Below are 17,674 nucleotides of genomic sequence, written 5' to 3' on the forward strand. Positions count from 1 at the left end.
CAGACAGCTTCATGGTAACTTTTACTGATCTCAGGTTTTCAGTTCCACTGCGGAGATGTTGTTGCAGTTCTTGTTTTGTTTTTTTAAAAACACAAGAAAAATCGACCACAGAACTCACTTCCTCCCAGGTGCAGAGACCCAGATTAAGGAAATCACTCACTAACCGTGCACTTCTCTATTTTTAAACCCTTCAGTGAGTCCATTTTTCTTTTTTCAAAATGCAACATAAAAGCTCATTTTGGGGATTTGGCTCCAAGTTGCCTGGGAACTGGATTTGAACTCAGTTCCAGATACACCTCTCCTTTCCTGGGGCATTCTGATAACACAGTGGGTTGTGTCCTCTGTAAGCAAGGAGCTCGAGGTTGTGGGCAGGAGAGCTGTGGAAAATGGCAATAAATTGGTGATGAGGCCTACTTCTGCCTTACTGCCTGGACCTGAATCTCCCTCCTACCCCACAGGGGCAGGTTGCTGTGCCCAGGGCCCAGTTTAATGGCCTAGTTCCCTCCCATCACTAGATTATTACAGATATACCGTACATGGATGGAGCTTTCAGCTCAGCTTACTCCCATAATCTCATATGAAACAAAGTAAATATCAGAAAAAATTAACATTGATAACAACTTGTATTAATGCAGTAAAATGTGCCAAGGTGCTTCACATGAGTGTTAGCAAACAAAATTTGACACTGAGCCACTTAAGGAGACATTAGGACAGGTGAACAAAGCTTGGTCAAAGAGGTAGATTTTAAGGAGCATCTTACAAGAGGAGAGAGAAGAGACACCAGAGAGGTTTAAAAGAGGGAATTTCAGAGCTCAGGTCCCCGGCAGCTGAAGGCACGGCAGCCAATGGTGGAATGATGAAAATCAGGGATGTGCAAGAGCCCAGAGATCTCGGAGGGTTTTAAGGCTGGAGGAGGTTACAGAGATAGGAAGGGGTGAGGCCATGGAGGGATTTGAACCCAAGGAGAAGAATTCTAAAATTGAGGCACTGCTGGACGGAGAATCAATTTAGGTCAGCGAGCACAGGGGTGATGAGTGAACAGAACTTGCTGCAAATTAGAATATGAGCAGCAAAATTTTGAATGATTTCAAGATAAGGGCGGCGCAGTGGTTAGCACTGCAGCCTCACAGCTCCAGCGACCCGGGTTCAATTCTGGGTACTGCCTGTGTGGAGTTTGCAAGTTCTCCCTGTGTCTGCGTGGGTTTCCTCCAGGTGCTCCGGTTTCCTCCCACATGCCAAAGACTTGCAGGTTGATAGGTTAATTGGCCATTATAAATTGCCCTTATTATAGGTAGGTGGTAGGGAAATATAGGGACAGGTGGGGATGTGGTAGGAATATGGGATTAGTGTAGGATTAGTATAAAATGGGTGGTTGATGGTCGGCACAGTCTTGGTGGGCCGAAGGGCCTGTTTCAGTGCTGCATCTCTAAACTAAACATGAAGGGTAGAAAAAGAGAGACTGGCAAGAGAGCGTTGGAATAGTCAAGCCCGGAGGTAACAAAGGCATGGATGAGGGTTTCAGCAGTAGATGAGCTGAGACAGTGGAGGAGACTGGCAATGTTATGAAGTAGGAAGTCTTCATGGTGGAGAGGTCAGCGAGTTAGCTCAGGGTCAAACATGACACCAAGACTGTGAATAGTCTGGTTTGGCCTCAGACAGTGACCAGGGGCTGACCATGGAATCGGTGGTATAACTCTTAACACTGAACATCAGTCTCATGGCTCCCCTCTGCACTTGGACATATCTCCTGTTTCTGGTGACCGGAACTGGACACAGTTGCTCAGTCTGACCAGAATGTTGTTTGAGCAGAGTTTGTACTCTCCTGTTCTAACTGGACATTCCCACCCTCTTGATTTTGTTGTTTGATGCTTTGTGTTAATTGGACATGTCTAGAGTTAGATTTAGAGATTTTTTCATCTTTGTCCTTTGATATTTCAACACTGGTCATGCAGGATGTGTGTTGCTAATGTCTCCTTTCCACGAGCAGCAACTTACACTGTCTGCATTCACTTCTGACATTATTCTCCATATTTACACATCTTGTCCAACACAATTTCATCAATCTGTCAATCTCAGTCTTAAAAGCTCCAATTGACCCCCAACCTCAACAGCCTTTTGGGGGGAAGAGAGTTCCAGATTTCCACTCCCCTTTGTGTGAAGAAGTGCTTCCTGACATCACCCCTGAACGGCCTGGCTCGAATTTTAAGGTTCTGCCCCCTTGTTCTGGACTCCCCCCACCCAGAGGAAATAGGGTCGATAGAGAGAAACTATCTTAAACATCTGAACCTTCTATATTCAAGGGAATATGAGCCGATTCTATGCAACCTGTCCTCATAATTTAACCTTTTTTGCCCCAGTAAACTAAGCCTGAGCATTAATCTACATCCACTGCTGTTTTGCTAACTAATGACAATTGATAGCTTTATATCCCTGATGTACAGAATGCTTCCGATCAATAACCAGAGGATGGAGGAAAAGACGAAGGAATTGTGGAACAATCGACTCTCTTCAAAGATGATGGCCTAGCGTCTGTTCTTGATTCTTTTCCACTTTTGTCACCACACTACCTTCTACTTTTATTGAGAAACCTTTTACCTTGCAAGCAAGAAATTCCTAATGACCTAATCACTGCTTGATGTGCTGTATGCATCTTCCAGTAACACAGGCCTGTCATTAATACACAGTGGGATGGTCGAGGTGGGGGAATAGACAGATCAGGTTTGATGTGAGATTTAGGGATGAGAAGAATGGGCTGGATCATTACGAGGGGATGCAAAGATGGGATTGATTTTGACTCTGATGTTGCCAGTCTCCAGATCAATTTCATTTTTTTTTCTTTCCATCAATTAATCAGAACTTGTAAACCGAGTCCCTGTCAGCCCAAAAGTGCAACTGCCACACAATCCATCATCAACATTTCATGAAGCAGAAACACAAGACAGGATTCACTTCAAAATTCACAACCAACAGCTGCCTCCTAACAGAAATCAGTGGAAAGTGTCACCTCCAGATCAGAGCCCACATGCACCCCAAGTCCATGCGGACCCCACACAACCTCCCTCCCACCCCCTCCACCAAACACAGCCCATTCTACATGCTGAATTAGGAAATGACACATTCCCTCTGCCCTTCCCCCGACACAGATGCAACAGCCTAGGTGAAACATACACCATCCACGGCAATGACAATCTGTCCAGGCTTGTATTGTACATCACTGGATATGGTTAGGTTAACATATTAAATGAAGAGGAAAGGAATTTCAAAGTGAACCCTTTCCCTTTGGAACTTGCCCAGTCTTGGAAAGTAAACCCCACCTTCCCCAAACTCAGTCATTGAGTCATAGAGAGATACAGCACTGAAACAGGCCCTTCGGCCCACAGAGTCTGTGCCGACCAACAACCGCCTATTTATACTAATCCTACATTAATCCCATATTCCCTACCACATCCCCACCTTCCCTCAATTCTCCTACCACCTACCTACACTAGGGGCAATTTACAATGGCCAAATTTACCTATCAACCTGCAAGTCTTTGGCTGTGGGAGGAAACTGGAGCACCCGGCAGAAACCCATGAAGTCACAGGGAGAACTTGCAAACTCCACACAGGCAGTACCCAGAACCAAACCTGGGACACTGGAGCTGTGAGGCTGCGGTGCTAACCACTGCGCCGCCCCACGTCATCTGAGTCAGAGGGTGGTGAAGTTTGGCAGGGGGGGGTGCGGGTGTACTGACCAGGACAGGAGCCCTCGCCCAGTGATACTGAGGTCAAGTGCAGCATCCCTCCCAGCAGCCTGACACAGTTCTGACAGGGGGCTTGGATCTGGGACTTTTTAGTCCTTATGGTGCCATATAGGTCAACACTCCATCTATACTCCAATAGGAAGACTACTACTGGGAACAAGGCAAAGAAATAAGGTGATTTCATTGAGCCGATTCCAACCCCAAACTAAGAGTCCTTCCAAAGGCCAATGTTCTATTTTTGAAGCCAGAGACTGGACTCCAATATGCTTTCAGTGACAGTGCTTTGCCAGCAACTGTTTAGTGGCAATTTCCAACCCACGCTTCCACAATGACAAAGGAGGGGACAAAATAGCTGCTTCCATAGCTCGTCACTTTGGTGCTCTAACCCCACCCCGCCCCAAATTGAAGCCCATCCCTCTAGTTTCCTAACCCTCCCATCGAAGCCCATCCCCCAGTACCCTAACCCTGCCATTGCAGTATGCATATATATCGTGAGTGACCCCAATATTTTACCCTCGTGGACCTTTCCAAACATTTGTGACAGTAGAACTTCCTCCCCCCTTAGAGATGCTGTTTGGAAGATCGTCCCCTTCCTGCTTTTCTCTACGACACAATTCAATCAGAGACAGGGAAAGTACCGGCTCTGATAACATTGCTTCATTCAACCAACCGGTGTGCAAGGTGTTGGGGGGGTGGGGGGGGGGGTGGGTGAGGAACCGTGCAAAGGGGAGGGAGGGAGGGAGGGATGAGAACAGCAAACTCCTGAAAAAAATGAAAGATCTTGCACCGAAAAATCAAACCTTAGAATCATTAATAGTGTCAAAGTCATATATGCATAGAAGGAGGCCATTCAGCCCATGCTGGCTCTCCACAGAGCTAGTCAGTCCCACTCCCTGGCTCCATCCCCATAGCTCTGCAAGTCTATTTCTCTCAGGTGGCCATCCAACTTCCTCTTGAAGTCATTGATCGTCTCCACTTCCACCACCCTTCTGGGCAGCGAGTTCCAGGTCATTAGCAGCTGCTGTGTAAAAAAAGTGCTTCCTCATATTCCCCCTGCATTTTTTTTGCCCAAAACTTTCAACCTATGTCCCCTAGTCCTTGTTCCATTTGTTAATGGGAACAGTTTTTCCTTGTCTAACTTATCTAAGCTGTGCCTCTGTGGGTAGCACTCTCGCTTTTGAATCAGATGGTTCTGGCTTCAGGTCCCACTCCAGAGACTCAAGCACAAAAATCTGGGCCAATGCTCCCAGTGCAGTACTGAGGGAGTGCTGCATGGTTACAGGTGCCATTGTTCGGATGAAATGTTAAACCAAGGCTCCATCTACCCTTTCAGGTGGATGTAAAAGACCCCAAGGCCACTATTCCCAAAGTCCTGGTGAATATTTATCCATGAACCATCGAAATAAAAGTCAAGATGATCTGGTCAATTATCACATTGCTGCTTGTGGGATCTTGCTGTGTGCAAAGTGGCTGCTGCATTTCCTACATCAATGACTACACTTCAGAATGTGCATTGGAATGTCCTGAGGTTGTGAAGGGTGCTATAGAAATGAAAGTCCTTCTTGCACATATATTGCAGAGCAGCCACCGTTACACAGTAAATGTTGAACTGAACAGCAAGATCCCACAAACTGCCACTTTTGGTGGTTTTGCTAAATGCTGAAATGTCGGCCAGGACACTGGGAGAACACTTCTGCTCATCTAATCGGTCATAAAGTACATAAGAAATAGGAGCTGGAGTCGGCCATTCGGCCCATCAAGCCTGCCCCACCATTCAACAAGATCATGGTGATCTTTGACTTCACCTCCACCTGCCAGTACTATCCCCAACTCCCTGGATTCCCATTAGTACCCAAAAACCTATTGGCCGGTCTTGAATAATCAACAACCGAGCAGCCACAACCCTCTGGGGTAGAAAATTCTAAAGAATCACAACCCTTTGAGTGAAGAAATTTCTCCTCATCTCAGTCCTAAATGGCCAACCCGTTAATGGCCACATGGACTGGTGAAAGGTCAGGCAGAGCCTCGGTTTAGTGTCTGATCTCTGATGCTGCTGTTATGAGCAGGAGAGAGACCAGAATCAGGAAGATACTGACGACTGCTCATCTTTGCAAAACAACTTCCTTCAAGGAGTGCGGGGGGGGGGGGGGGGGGGGGGGGGTAGAGGGTTGGGGAGGGGCTGGGGGGAGCTACAGCTCCTGACACAGACCCTCCATTGTACCCCATGAACAGTAGCTGCAGTGAGAGTGGGGCGAACTGACAGGCTCTGACACAACACGGCTATTCTACCAGGCCTGGTTGCCTGGCAGCCCAGTTGCCTAGCAACTGGTATTATCCCAGTGGATGCAAAGCAAGCCAGTGAAACATGAAGCAGCTCTGGAAGAGGAGAACTCAATCGCAGGAGAGTGAAGCAAACCCATCCAAACTCCGGATTCACAGGCAGCAACCAACATTAAAAGGACCCTTCCCCCATGACAGTATCTCCCTAGAACACCAGAAAACTTGTGCATTTTCTCAAACTCCACCATGGCTGCAAGCTTTGACACATTCCTTATTCTCCAAATCTGCTTTCTCCTTTGAGAGCACCGACTCCTGCGACCGAATAGGCCCGAGAGGCACAGGCTTTCATCTCTCCACTGGACACCAGCCTATAAGGTCAAGGCAGGTGGGGGGCAGGGGGTGTGAGAAGATGCAGATTCTAGGCAGCGGGTGGTAAGGACCTGGAACTCTCTGCCCAAAAGGGCGGTGGAAACAGAGACAATCAATGATTTCAAGAGGAAGTTGGATGGCTACCTGAGAGAAATAGACTTGCAGGACAATGGGGATCGAGCCAGGGAGTGGGACTGACTTCATAGCTCTGTGGAGAGCCAACATGGACTCGATGGGCTGAATGGCCTCCTTCTATGCATCTATGACTTTGACACTATTAATGATTCCTCACAACAGGCAAGTCTGCACCTCCTAAAACCATGTCTAGCCTACACAGCAAAGAAAAAGACTCCCACTAGCTCACAGGTCTGATGAAAATCTAAATGGCTTTAGTATTTTGCCCGTGCCAATCTTTATGCTGCAGAGCTTGAACAAGCATCAGCAGCACAGTTGGCCATGAGGGGCATCATAAATGAGCCCATTCCTGCTCTTATTCCACATCCATACACAAACCATTGTCCAACAGTGATCAGTGGATGGGAGGGGGAGGGGGTGGTTGTGGGGGAATATTTTAAATATCTGCTGGGCTGAAAAAGAAAACGCGAAAACGCAGTGCAACAGCACAGCTCGTCCAATCTCACAGCACCTCCCTGCGTCCTGGATACTGATTGGGAAATAGAATCAGGGCTGCAGAGTTACACAGCAGCTTGCTCAGCAGGTCTGGCAGCACCTGCGGAGAGAGAAGCAGAGTTAACATTTCAGCTCTGTGACCTTTGCCAGTTCTGATGAAAGGTTACAGACTGGAAACTCTGCTTCTCTCTCCACAGATGCTGCCAGAACTGCCGAGTCTTTCCGGCACTTTCCGTTTTTATTGCAGATTTCCAGCATCTGCAGTATTTTGCTTTTATATTAGCTTGCTCAGCCTGCCCATTTCCAACATTAACTGTACAGAGTCACTGTTTATTCACTGGGTTGGAAAGGGTTAATTATTATGGTAATTCCTCCAATAAAAGGAGGATATTTGGTGATGTCAGTAGTGACTATTTGGCAGGAAGGAATGATCGCAGATCAGATAGAGCAAAAGTTGTAACCAATCCAAGAGCAACAGGTGCAGAACAAGTGACTGTTTATCTCTGATCCATCCCAGCTTGTGTGTGTGTCTCTGTCTCTCTCCTCATCTTCCCAAGGCTTCCATTTCTCAAAACAATCTTCACATCATTATTTTAATCCCTGGGATTCTAAGTAGGGGACTTTAAACAGGGCACAATGCCCGATACTTGGACAGAAAGCACCACACACTCTGAGACAACAGGTAACCTCAGAGCCTGATTTCTGGATGAGATTGCATTGAATTGACTCCTCCTGTACCAGTCCGGATTGGCAGTTTGCAATCCTTCCTTCCATAGCAGGAAGGAACCAATCTCATCACAGCCAGGGGTCTCGGTGGGAGACCTACGGCCCCTCCCGTCATCACTCAAGTGCCAGCCTTGGCTCAGTGGGTTGCACTCTCGCCCGAGTCAGAAGATTAAGGGTTCAAGTCCCACTCCAGGGCCTGAGCACATAATCCAGGCTGAGGGACTGCTGCACTGGCAGAGGCGCTATCTTGCGGATGAAATGTTGAACTGAGGCCCCGCCTGCTCTCTCAGTTGGGCATAAAAGATCCTGTGTTACTATTCCGAGGAAGAGCAGGGGAGTTATCTTTGGTGTCCTGGCCAACATTTATCTCTCAATCAACATCACAAAAACAGATTAACTGGTCATTATGGCTGCTTGTGGGATCTTGCTGTACACAAATTGGCTGCTGCGTTTCCCACATTACAACAGTGACTACATTTCAAATGTATCTCATTTGCTGTAAAGTGCTTTGGGAGGTTCTGTGGTCACGAAAGGCGCTATTGAAATGCAAGTCTTTCTTTTCTCCCACTCCACCCCGGTGTGGGACACAGGAGTGCCCAGCACCTAATTTCTGCCCTACTATAAACAACATGCCAGTGCAGCTAGCTGGACTGGGAGCCTGCAGTATGTGGATAGGCTATGGATTACTCACTCTGTAACTCAGCCCTAATACTGTTAGCCCGGGTGACTCTTGTCACAAAGATACAGCCTCCATCTGCAAAGGTCAGTAAAACTGGTCCAGGTGGATATTCCATCCCCAGACTGGGAGGTTCTCATTAAATCTCCGGCTACGTAAAATACAGTGCACCCTTTCCTGGGTAACCTGAAAAATATTTGGCCGATTGAACAGCATATCTAAGCAAGGATGGCTGGTTTTCTCTGAAAGGACATTAGTCAATCAGTTTCTGTTGGCTAATTGTATTGAGGAGCAAAGACAGGTTTTTTGGAACTGAGCTACAGATCAGCCATGAGCTAACTGACTGATGGAACAGGCTTAAGGGGCTGAATGGCCTTCTCCTGTTCCTACTATTCATAATGTTCAGAAAAAGAAAAAATTCTCAATGGGCACAGTCTTCTGCATTTCCATTGTCCTGATGTCTCCCAATGCTTATTTTAATTATACTCAATGGACCTTCACATGGCTCCATGACAGTCCTCATGTCTGTCCAATCCCTTACCCCTCCCTATCTCTAACCTCTCCAGCTCTACAACCCTCAGATCACTACACTCCTCCAATTCTGGCCTCTTGAACATCCCCAATTTTAATCCCTCCTCCATTGGTGGCCGTACCTTCAGTTGCCTGGACCCTAAGCTCTGGAATTCCCTCCCTAAACCTCTCCGCGTCTCTCTCCTCCTTTAAAGATGCTCCTTAAAACCTACCTCTTTGACCTTGCTTTTGGTCACCTGCCCCAATAGCTCCTTATGTGTCTCAGTGTTAATTTATTTTGATAATCACTCCTGCGAAGCATCTTGGGATGTTTTATTATGTTGAAGGCACTATATGAATGCAAGTTGTTACCCAGTAAGGTTCAGGATGAGGCTATTTAGCACACAGAGGGGTCTTGTTCCAATCTGCCTTCCTCACAGGCCTGGTCGACAGTATTGCAAGACATCAACAACTTCATTTACAATGAACATTTTACACAATGAACCATTAAGAAGTGTCTGAAAGGAGGAGAGAGAGAGGTGGAGAGGTTTAGGCCTAGGGTATCTAGATGCAACAAGGGCATCTGCTGCCAGGCAGGAGAGGCAGTTAGTATCGGAGGAGACAGGATCACTGCCCTTGGTGGGAGATAATCACAACAGCTGGAGTGGCTACTATTACACAGGAACAGTAATCACTTCCTCTTCCACTTCAACCTTTATCTGAGCTACCGAGAACAGCTATGGTTTTAGCTGCAATATTGGAAAATGCTTCAGTTACTTTTAAAAACCTCAGGAACACTCAAGTTGTTTGCTCAGGGACCACAGCATATGGCAGAATATGATCTGGGTCTTTACCCTCCAATACAAGCCTCCCCAATGGTGATTATTTAAAAGAACAAACTCTAGGATAATTAAAAGACTTTGAGGAATCGGTTTGGCCAGATCAGCCCATTTCACCAACTGTCTCACCACACCCTCAACACCCCATACACTTCAACACTGCAGAAACAGCTGATAAATTTCAGGTTTTCAACAACTATCAGTTAAATACAGCAGTTTCCTTTTTATACTTGTAGCAAGATTAAGAGTATCAATTCAGTGAATGGAAGCATTCCCACAGCTACAGAGAGCAAAGCTCCCTCTACACTGTCCCCATCAAACACTCCCAGGACAGGTACAGTACGGGGTTAGATACAGAGTAAAGCTCCCTCTACACTGTCCCCATCAAACACTCCCAGGACAGGTACAGTACGGGGTTAGATACAGAGTAAAGCTCCCTCTACACTGTCCCCATCAAACACTCCCAGGACAGGTACAGCACGGGGTTAGATACAGAGTAAAGCTCCCTCTACGAGAAATAAAATGAGATTCGATACAGAGTAAAGCTACATTCTTTTTGCAATTACAGCACTCATTCTTTCCAAAGCATGTTTCTCAGATCACTTGATGGAACACGAAGGGTCAGTTCTGCAATTCCACCAGTGAAAATGCATCAGTTGGGCTCGCAATTCCAAATGTTCGCTGGGATATTGTAGTGAACAGTGAAGTTATTGACAGACTAGCAACAAATAACCAGTGCTCAGATCTGCTGTTCAAGAACTTTTGTCCAACAAGACGGTTTTTTCTTTTCATTTGCTGTTTTGAATTGTTAGATTAACAGAAGTAATCATGTTTTTATTTGAAACCCACATCCCACATTACATCAGTGACAACACTTCAAAAGGACTTGATGACTATAAAGCACTTTGGGACGTCCTGAATTCCCGAAATGCAAATCTTCCTTTTTAAATATTGTGAAATTCCGATATGAAAAATGGCCTTTTGAAGAAGTTGCATTGTTTGTTGTGGCAAACATTTATCTAATCCACCCCACCCCACAAAATCCTACCTATACCACTGGCTCATATTTGGTTGTTCCTTCACTTCCCCACCCTCTCCCCTTGCAGCATAATCTACCCTGGCTCACTGGGTAGCACTCTTGCCTCTGAGTCAGAAGGCTTGGATACAAGTGTCACTTCAGAGACCAGAGCACAAAATCCAGGGCAACACTTGCAGTGCAGCACTAAGAGAGTGCTGCACTGTTGGAGATGCTGTGATTTGGACGATACATTAAACCGAAGCCCATTTCCCTCTCAGTTGGACACAAAAGATCCCATGGCCACTATTCAAAAAGAGCAGTGGAGTTTTCCCCAGTACCCCGGGTCAATACCTCAAACATTTCTTTGGCCTCCTTATCTCGAGAGACAATGGGTAAGCGCCTGGAGGTGGTCAGTGGTGTGTGGAGCAGCACCTGGAGTGGCTATAAAGGCCAATTCTAGAGTGACAGACTCTTCCACAGGTGTTGCAGAAAAATTTGTTTGCCGGGGCTGATACACAGCTGGCTCTCCCCTTGCGCTTCTGTCTTTTTTCCTGCCAACTGCTAAGTCTCTTCGACTCGCCACACTTTAGCCCCGCCTTAATGGCTGCCCGCCAGCTCTGGCACAACAACATCAGAGAAAAACAGATTATCTGTGAAACAGGAGCCCAGGGATGGTCTGTGTTACACATTGCTGTTTGTGGCATCTTGTTGTGCACACATCGGCTGCCACTTTTCCTACATTGGAACAATGACTACCCTTCAAAAAAAAATTTAATTGGCTGTAAAGCCCACTTTAGGAAGGCCCACGGTTGTGAAAGGTGCTATAGAAATGCAAGTCTTTCTTTGTTTCTATAGACTCCTGTGGTCACATGTGACGAGTGACATTTGGAAGCGTGTGGGAGGAGGGAAGAAGATGGGAGAAAATTGGCAAAGAAGCAAAATTAAAATATCAGAGAGCAAGAGAAGTGATCAAACTACAACAACTCTCTGTTTAAAACAGCAGCTTGCAATGTAGCTATGAATATTCATAGTACCTTGCTGAATGTATCGAGAAATATTTAAGGAAACAGGGGCAGGTGTACAGGGAGCTGTGGCTAAATTCATTCACAGCTCCTTAAATACTGCAGCTCCAGACTAGTTATTTCCCAGTGTTCCAATTTCCATCCTGTTAATTACATGCCTGTTAGTTTTATACCTCCAGTTAGGAACACACTGCAACATTCAAATGATCAATGCAGTGATAGCAGCCTGGCAAAAACATCTCATTTGAGGTCACCCAGCTGAGGTGGGGGCTGGAAGTCACAGCTCAGCGACCACCGACTTTCAGCCCATTAAGGATCTCAGAACATCGGAACAGGTGGAGGCCATTCAGCCCCTCCAGCCTGTTTGGCAATGCTATCAGTTTGGAGCTAATCTGTATCTTAGCTGCCTTGGTTCTTAGCCTTTGACACCCTTGCATAACTAAAATGGGCAGCACAGTGGTTAGCACCGCAGCCTCACAGCTCCAGCGACCTGGGTTCGATTCTGGGTACTGCCTGTGCAGAGTTTGCAAGTTCTCCCTGTGACTGTGTGGGTTTTTGCCGGGTGCTCCGGTTTCCTCCCACAGCTAAAGACTTGCAGGTTGATAGGTAAATTGGCCATTGTAAATTGCCCTAGTGTAGGTAGGTGGTAGGGAAATATAGGGACAGGTGGGGATGTAGTAGGAATATGGGATTAATGTAGGATTAGTGTAAATGGGTGGTTGTTGGTCGGCACAGACTTGGTGGGCCGAAGGGCCTGTTTCAGTGCTGTATATCAAAATAAATAAAATCGATCAATCTCAGTGTGACATTTTCAATTGACCCCCAGCCTCAACAGCTTTTTGGGGGAGAGAGTTCCAGATTTCCACTCCCCTTTGTGTGAAGAAGTGCTTCCAGACATCACCCCTGAACGGCTTGGCTCTAATTTTTAAGGTTCTTCCCCCTTGTCCTGGACTCCACCCATCCCCTCACCCCAAAAGAGGAAATAGTTTCTCTATTGAATCCCTTTTATCATTTTAATCACCTTGATCAGATCATTCCTCATCCTTCTAAATGTGAGGTAATACAAGCTAAGTTAATGCAAACTGTCCTCAATAATTCAACCCTTTAATCCCTGGCATTGTTCTGGTGATTCCGAGCTGTACCTCCTCCAAGGCTGCTCAAAATTACTCGAGCTCCCCCGTGGCCTGGGTCAACAATTATCCCTCAAATCAACATCACTGAAACAGATTATCTGCTCATTATCACATTGCTATTTGTGGGATCTTGCTGTGCACAAATTGGCTGTTGGGTTTCCTACATTAGAACAGTGACTACGCTTCAAAAAGTATTTAATTGGCTATAAGGTGCATTGGGGTGCTTCAAGATCATGAAAGGCGCTATGGAAATGCAAGTTTCTTTTTCCTGCTCTTGGTCACTGTTCTGTGCCCCCTGCCCGAGTGGGTATATCGAGACATCGAATTGTGCAGCCTGGAGATGCCTCACTTCCGCCACCCCCCCACGCATGTGACTATTCTGTCTGTTTTGTAACTGTGCTGTCAATCACCACTCGCTGTCCTTAAAGAAATATTTAACCTTATTATATTCTTCTAGGGACTACAAGTAGTGTGCTCATGTGTGGTGCTCTGGAGATTCCATTCCCCCCTGCCCCCCAAACTCCTAAGATGCTCCTTAAAATTCCCTTCTTTGACCAAACTTATGATCACCTCTCCTACTATCTCCATCTTTGGCTCAGTATCCATTTTTATAGAGTCGTACCGAACAGAAGGAGGCCATTCAGCCTGTTGTGCTTGTGCTAGCTCTTTGAAATCTATCCAATTAGACCCATTCCCCAGCTTTTTCTCCCTAGCCCGGCAAATCTTCTACTTTTCAAGTATTTATCCAATTACTTTTTGGAAGTTATCAATGAATCTGCTTCCACTACCCTTTCAGGCAGCGCATTCCAGATCATAATTTGCTGTGTAACAAAACTGTCAACTCCCCCTTTGGTTCTTTTGCCAATTATCTGAATCCTGTGTCTCCTGGTTACCAACCCACCTGACACAGGAAATGGCTTCTCCTGATTTACTCTATCAAAACCCTTCATGATTAAGTCTCCTCTTATAATTCTCTGTTCTGAGGAGAACAACCCCAGTTTCTCCACCTAACTGAATTCCCTCATACCATTCGAGCAAATCTCTCTGCACCTTCTCCAAGGCCTTGACACCTTTGCCCAGAATTGGACCCAATACTCTAGCTCAGGCCTAACCAGTGTTTTATAAAGTTTTAGCACAACTTCCTTGCTTCTTGTACTCCCTGTCTCTATTAATAAAGCCCAGGAACCCACATACTTTATAAAAAAAAAATTAGGTTTATCAGCTTGTACTGCCACCTTCAAAGATTTGTGTATGTGTGCACCATATGACTGTTCCCTGCACCCCTTTAAAACTGTACCACTGAGTCTATATTTTTGTCTGTTGACATTTCTGTAAAGCACCTGGGGACATTTTTCTACCTTAAAAGGCACTATATAAATTGTTACAATGAGCCCAGGGACTGAGTAATGAAAGGCTATCCTACTACAGCAGGCATCACAGCTGAGCAGTATGTTGTGGTCATGCATGCAGTTGTAGCAGGATTGCTGGGTAGTGATTGAGATCACAAACCTTGGTCGATTTCCCTGTTCTTGGCACTGAAGCCAACAGTTACATGTTGTGGAGTGGTGGTGGGGGGGGGGGGGGGAAAAGAGAGCGGGGGGCCGGGGCAGGATTTGCAGATTTCATCTCATTACTGTTAGAGTGCGTGAGAAATGTCTCAATTGCTAATCAATAAATGGCAAGAAAAGATAAATTAAAGACTTGCATTTCTATAGCACCTTTCATGACCTCAGGACACTCCATAGTACTTTACAGCCAATGAAGTACTTTTTGAACTGCAGCTATTGTTGTAATGTAGGAAACACAGCAGATAATTTGTGCACAGCAAGATCCCACAAACAGCAATGTGATAATGATCCAGATAACCTGTTTTAATGGCGTCGGTTGAGGGATAAATATAAATATTGGCCAGGACACTGGGGAGAACTCCCCTGCTGTTCTTCGAAATTGTAGCCGTGGGATGTTTTACATCCACTTGAGAGGGCAGAGTTTAACGTCTCACTGAAAAGATGGCACCTTTGACAGAGCAGCACTCCCTCGGTACTGCACTGGAGTGTCAGCCTGGATTATGTGCTTGACCCATGACCTTCTGACAGAGGTGAGAGAGCTGCCCATTGAGCCAGTCTGACAGGAAGGTTGAGTGGCAGAACTGTACAACATCTCACATCCCCATATGCTGCATGCAGTGGGACAGCTGGGTTTGGCTGAAGGAGATTTATAGGAGTGCGGGGGGGGGGTGCCCGAACTCCAGATCTATGAGTTGGGAATTGGGTAAGTGCCAACTAACATGATCCAAAAGACCAATGTGGCACAGCACAGACCTGCAGCACAGATATAGAGGCCAAGACAGGTAACAGGGGTTCCTGGGAGGGAAATGGGAAGGGGGCTGTCCTTAAAGTGATCTGACAAGCCTCCACCTCAAACAGGCTGCATCGATCAGGTCAGCTGCCCAGCACCAGAACTCTGCATTAGGTTCCAGATGCATAAAAAGATCCATTTCTAAGCAATAAACCATCTGCTGCATTGAACATCGGAACAGGAGGAGGCCATTCAGCCCCTCGAGCCTGTTCCACCATTCAATTAGATCATTTTTTTTTATTCATTCATGGGATGTGGGCGTCACTGACCAGGCCAGCATTTATTGCCCATCCCTAATTGCCATTGAGAAGGTGGTGGTGAGCTGCCTTCTTGAACCGCTGCAGTCCATGTGGGGTAGGTACACCCACAGTGCTGTTAGGAAGGGAATTCCAGGATTTTGACCCAGCGACAGTGAAGGAACGGCGATATAGTTCCAAGTCAGGATGGTGTGTGACTTGGAGGGGAACTTGCAGGTGGTGGTGTTCCCATGTGTCTGTTGCCCTTGTCCTTCTAGTTGGTAGAGGTCGCAGGTTTGGAAGGTGCTGACTAAGGAGCCTTGGTGAGTTGCTGCAGTGCATCTTGTAGATGGTACACACTGCTGCCACTGTGCGTCGGTGGTGGAGGGAGTGAATGTTTGTAGATGGGGTGCCAAGTGGGCTGCTTTGTCCTGGATGGTGTCGAGCTTCTTGAGTGTTGTTGGAGCTGCACCCATCCAGGCAAGTGGAGAGTATTCCATCACACTCCTGAATGATCTGTTTCTTAACTTAATTTGCCCACCTTGGTTCAGAGATCCTCAATACTCCTACCCAACAACAATCTATCAATCTCAGTCTTGAAATTTTCTATTGACCTCCAGCCTCAGTTTTTTGGGAGAGAAAGTTCCCGATTTCCACTCCTCTGTGTGACATCACCCCCGAACGGCACTAATTTTAAGGTCATGCCCCTTCCTCTGGATTCAGTCACCAAAATAAATAGGGTAGTCAGAGAGACCCTACAACCCCTTTAATCATTTTAAACACATCAATTAGATCATCCCTTAATCTTTGATATTCGAGGGAATATAAACTTATATCAACATAATCAGGTACAGTTAAATGAAAACCACAACTATTTGTTGCCAGCAATTCAAGTTGACCCAATATCCCAGTGAGTGGGTGACACAAGGTAACTGTATCCACCAACCTCTGCTTCTCACACAGAACAGTCACTGCACCCAGGGGTGCTCCACCCTCCCCCAACAGCTACTCACCAAAATGATTGTCCCTCCCCCTCCCCAATATCATGAAAAGATACAATTGACAAATATTTCATTCTGAAATTAAATGCCTCACCATTTGCAACAGTCCCTACTACAGATATTACTCATAAGCTCCAATTACCCAGCATCACAGAGGGGCAGAGAGAAAGACAGACAGACACACACACACAGAGACACACACACACACAGAGGGAGGGAGAGAGACAGACACACAGAGTCACACACACAGAAACACACACACAGACAGAGAGAGAGACAGACACACACACAGAGGGAGGGAGAGAGACAGACACACAGAGACACACACACACACAGACAGAGAGAGAGACAGAGACACGCACAGAGGGAGGGAGTGACAGACACACAGAGACACACACACAGAGAGAGAGAGACAGACACAGAGACACACACACGCACACACAGACAGAGAGAGAGACAGAGACACGCACAGAGGGAGGGAGTGACAGACACACACGCTCAGCATTAAGAAATTCTGATGTACGTTATTTGTCTCTGTGAAATAAGCGACATTCAGTCCCTGTCTCTTCATTCATTGGCGCTCATTCTGGAGGAACACGCGGTGGCGAATTTAGCATCAAAGCGGGGTTACAGTGTATCCGTGTGGGTGCAGACACTTCCCGCTGTTCACCTTCTGCAGGTTTCGCTATTACACACTCGCTTTGCCAATGTGGACTACAGTCGCTGCCAGCTCAGGCACAAGGTAGCTACTGACTCCGTCTGGCTCTGTGCCTGCTCATTAAACTCTCCCTGCAATACACCCACTTACCCAGAAATTGCCCCCAAAATGTTGCATCTCGAACCCCAGGAGCCTCGGCTGAATCTGACACAGCTCCTGAAACACACACCGCGGGACCACCCCCTCTCCTCATAGGCTACATCAACTGTCAATCAGACCCTAACCCGCCCACCCTCCTTAATATGCAGAGTCATGACCATTGGCCACTCCGAATGTTGCTCATTGCAAGGCTGGTGCTAATTGGGCAACTCTTTCACTTAGTACTTTTCAATTGGTTGACAGGGACGCCTATCATGGTCAAATTCGCCTCCTTTTTTGGTTATTTAAATAAAGCACAATCTTATTCATTGAAGTTG

The 17,674-nt window shown here is 46.5% G+C and overlaps 1 protein-coding gene across 2 annotated transcripts in view; it reads right to left on the reverse strand.

Annotated features, from left to right (window-relative positions):
* The window catches only part of LOC137351518 (F-BAR domain only protein 2-like), a 61,961-nt gene extending 44,525 nt beyond the window's left edge, over positions 1-17,436 (reverse strand). For both annotated transcript variants that reach the window (XM_068015993.1, XM_068015992.1), the window contains exon 1: positions 17,349-17,436. In XM_068015993.1, the coding sequence (XP_067872094.1) occupies positions 17,349-17,375 (27 nt within the window). In that variant the 5' untranslated portion in view covers positions 17,376-17,436. The remainder of the gene's footprint in view (positions 1-17,348) is intronic.
* Between the last annotated feature and the right edge of the window lie 238 nt (positions 17,437-17,674).

This window comes from Heterodontus francisci, chromosome 36, assembly GCF_036365525.1.
Source record: "Heterodontus francisci isolate sHetFra1 chromosome 36, sHetFra1.hap1, whole genome shotgun sequence".
Taxonomy (NCBI): Eukaryota; Metazoa; Chordata; class Chondrichthyes; order Heterodontiformes; family Heterodontidae; genus Heterodontus; species Heterodontus francisci.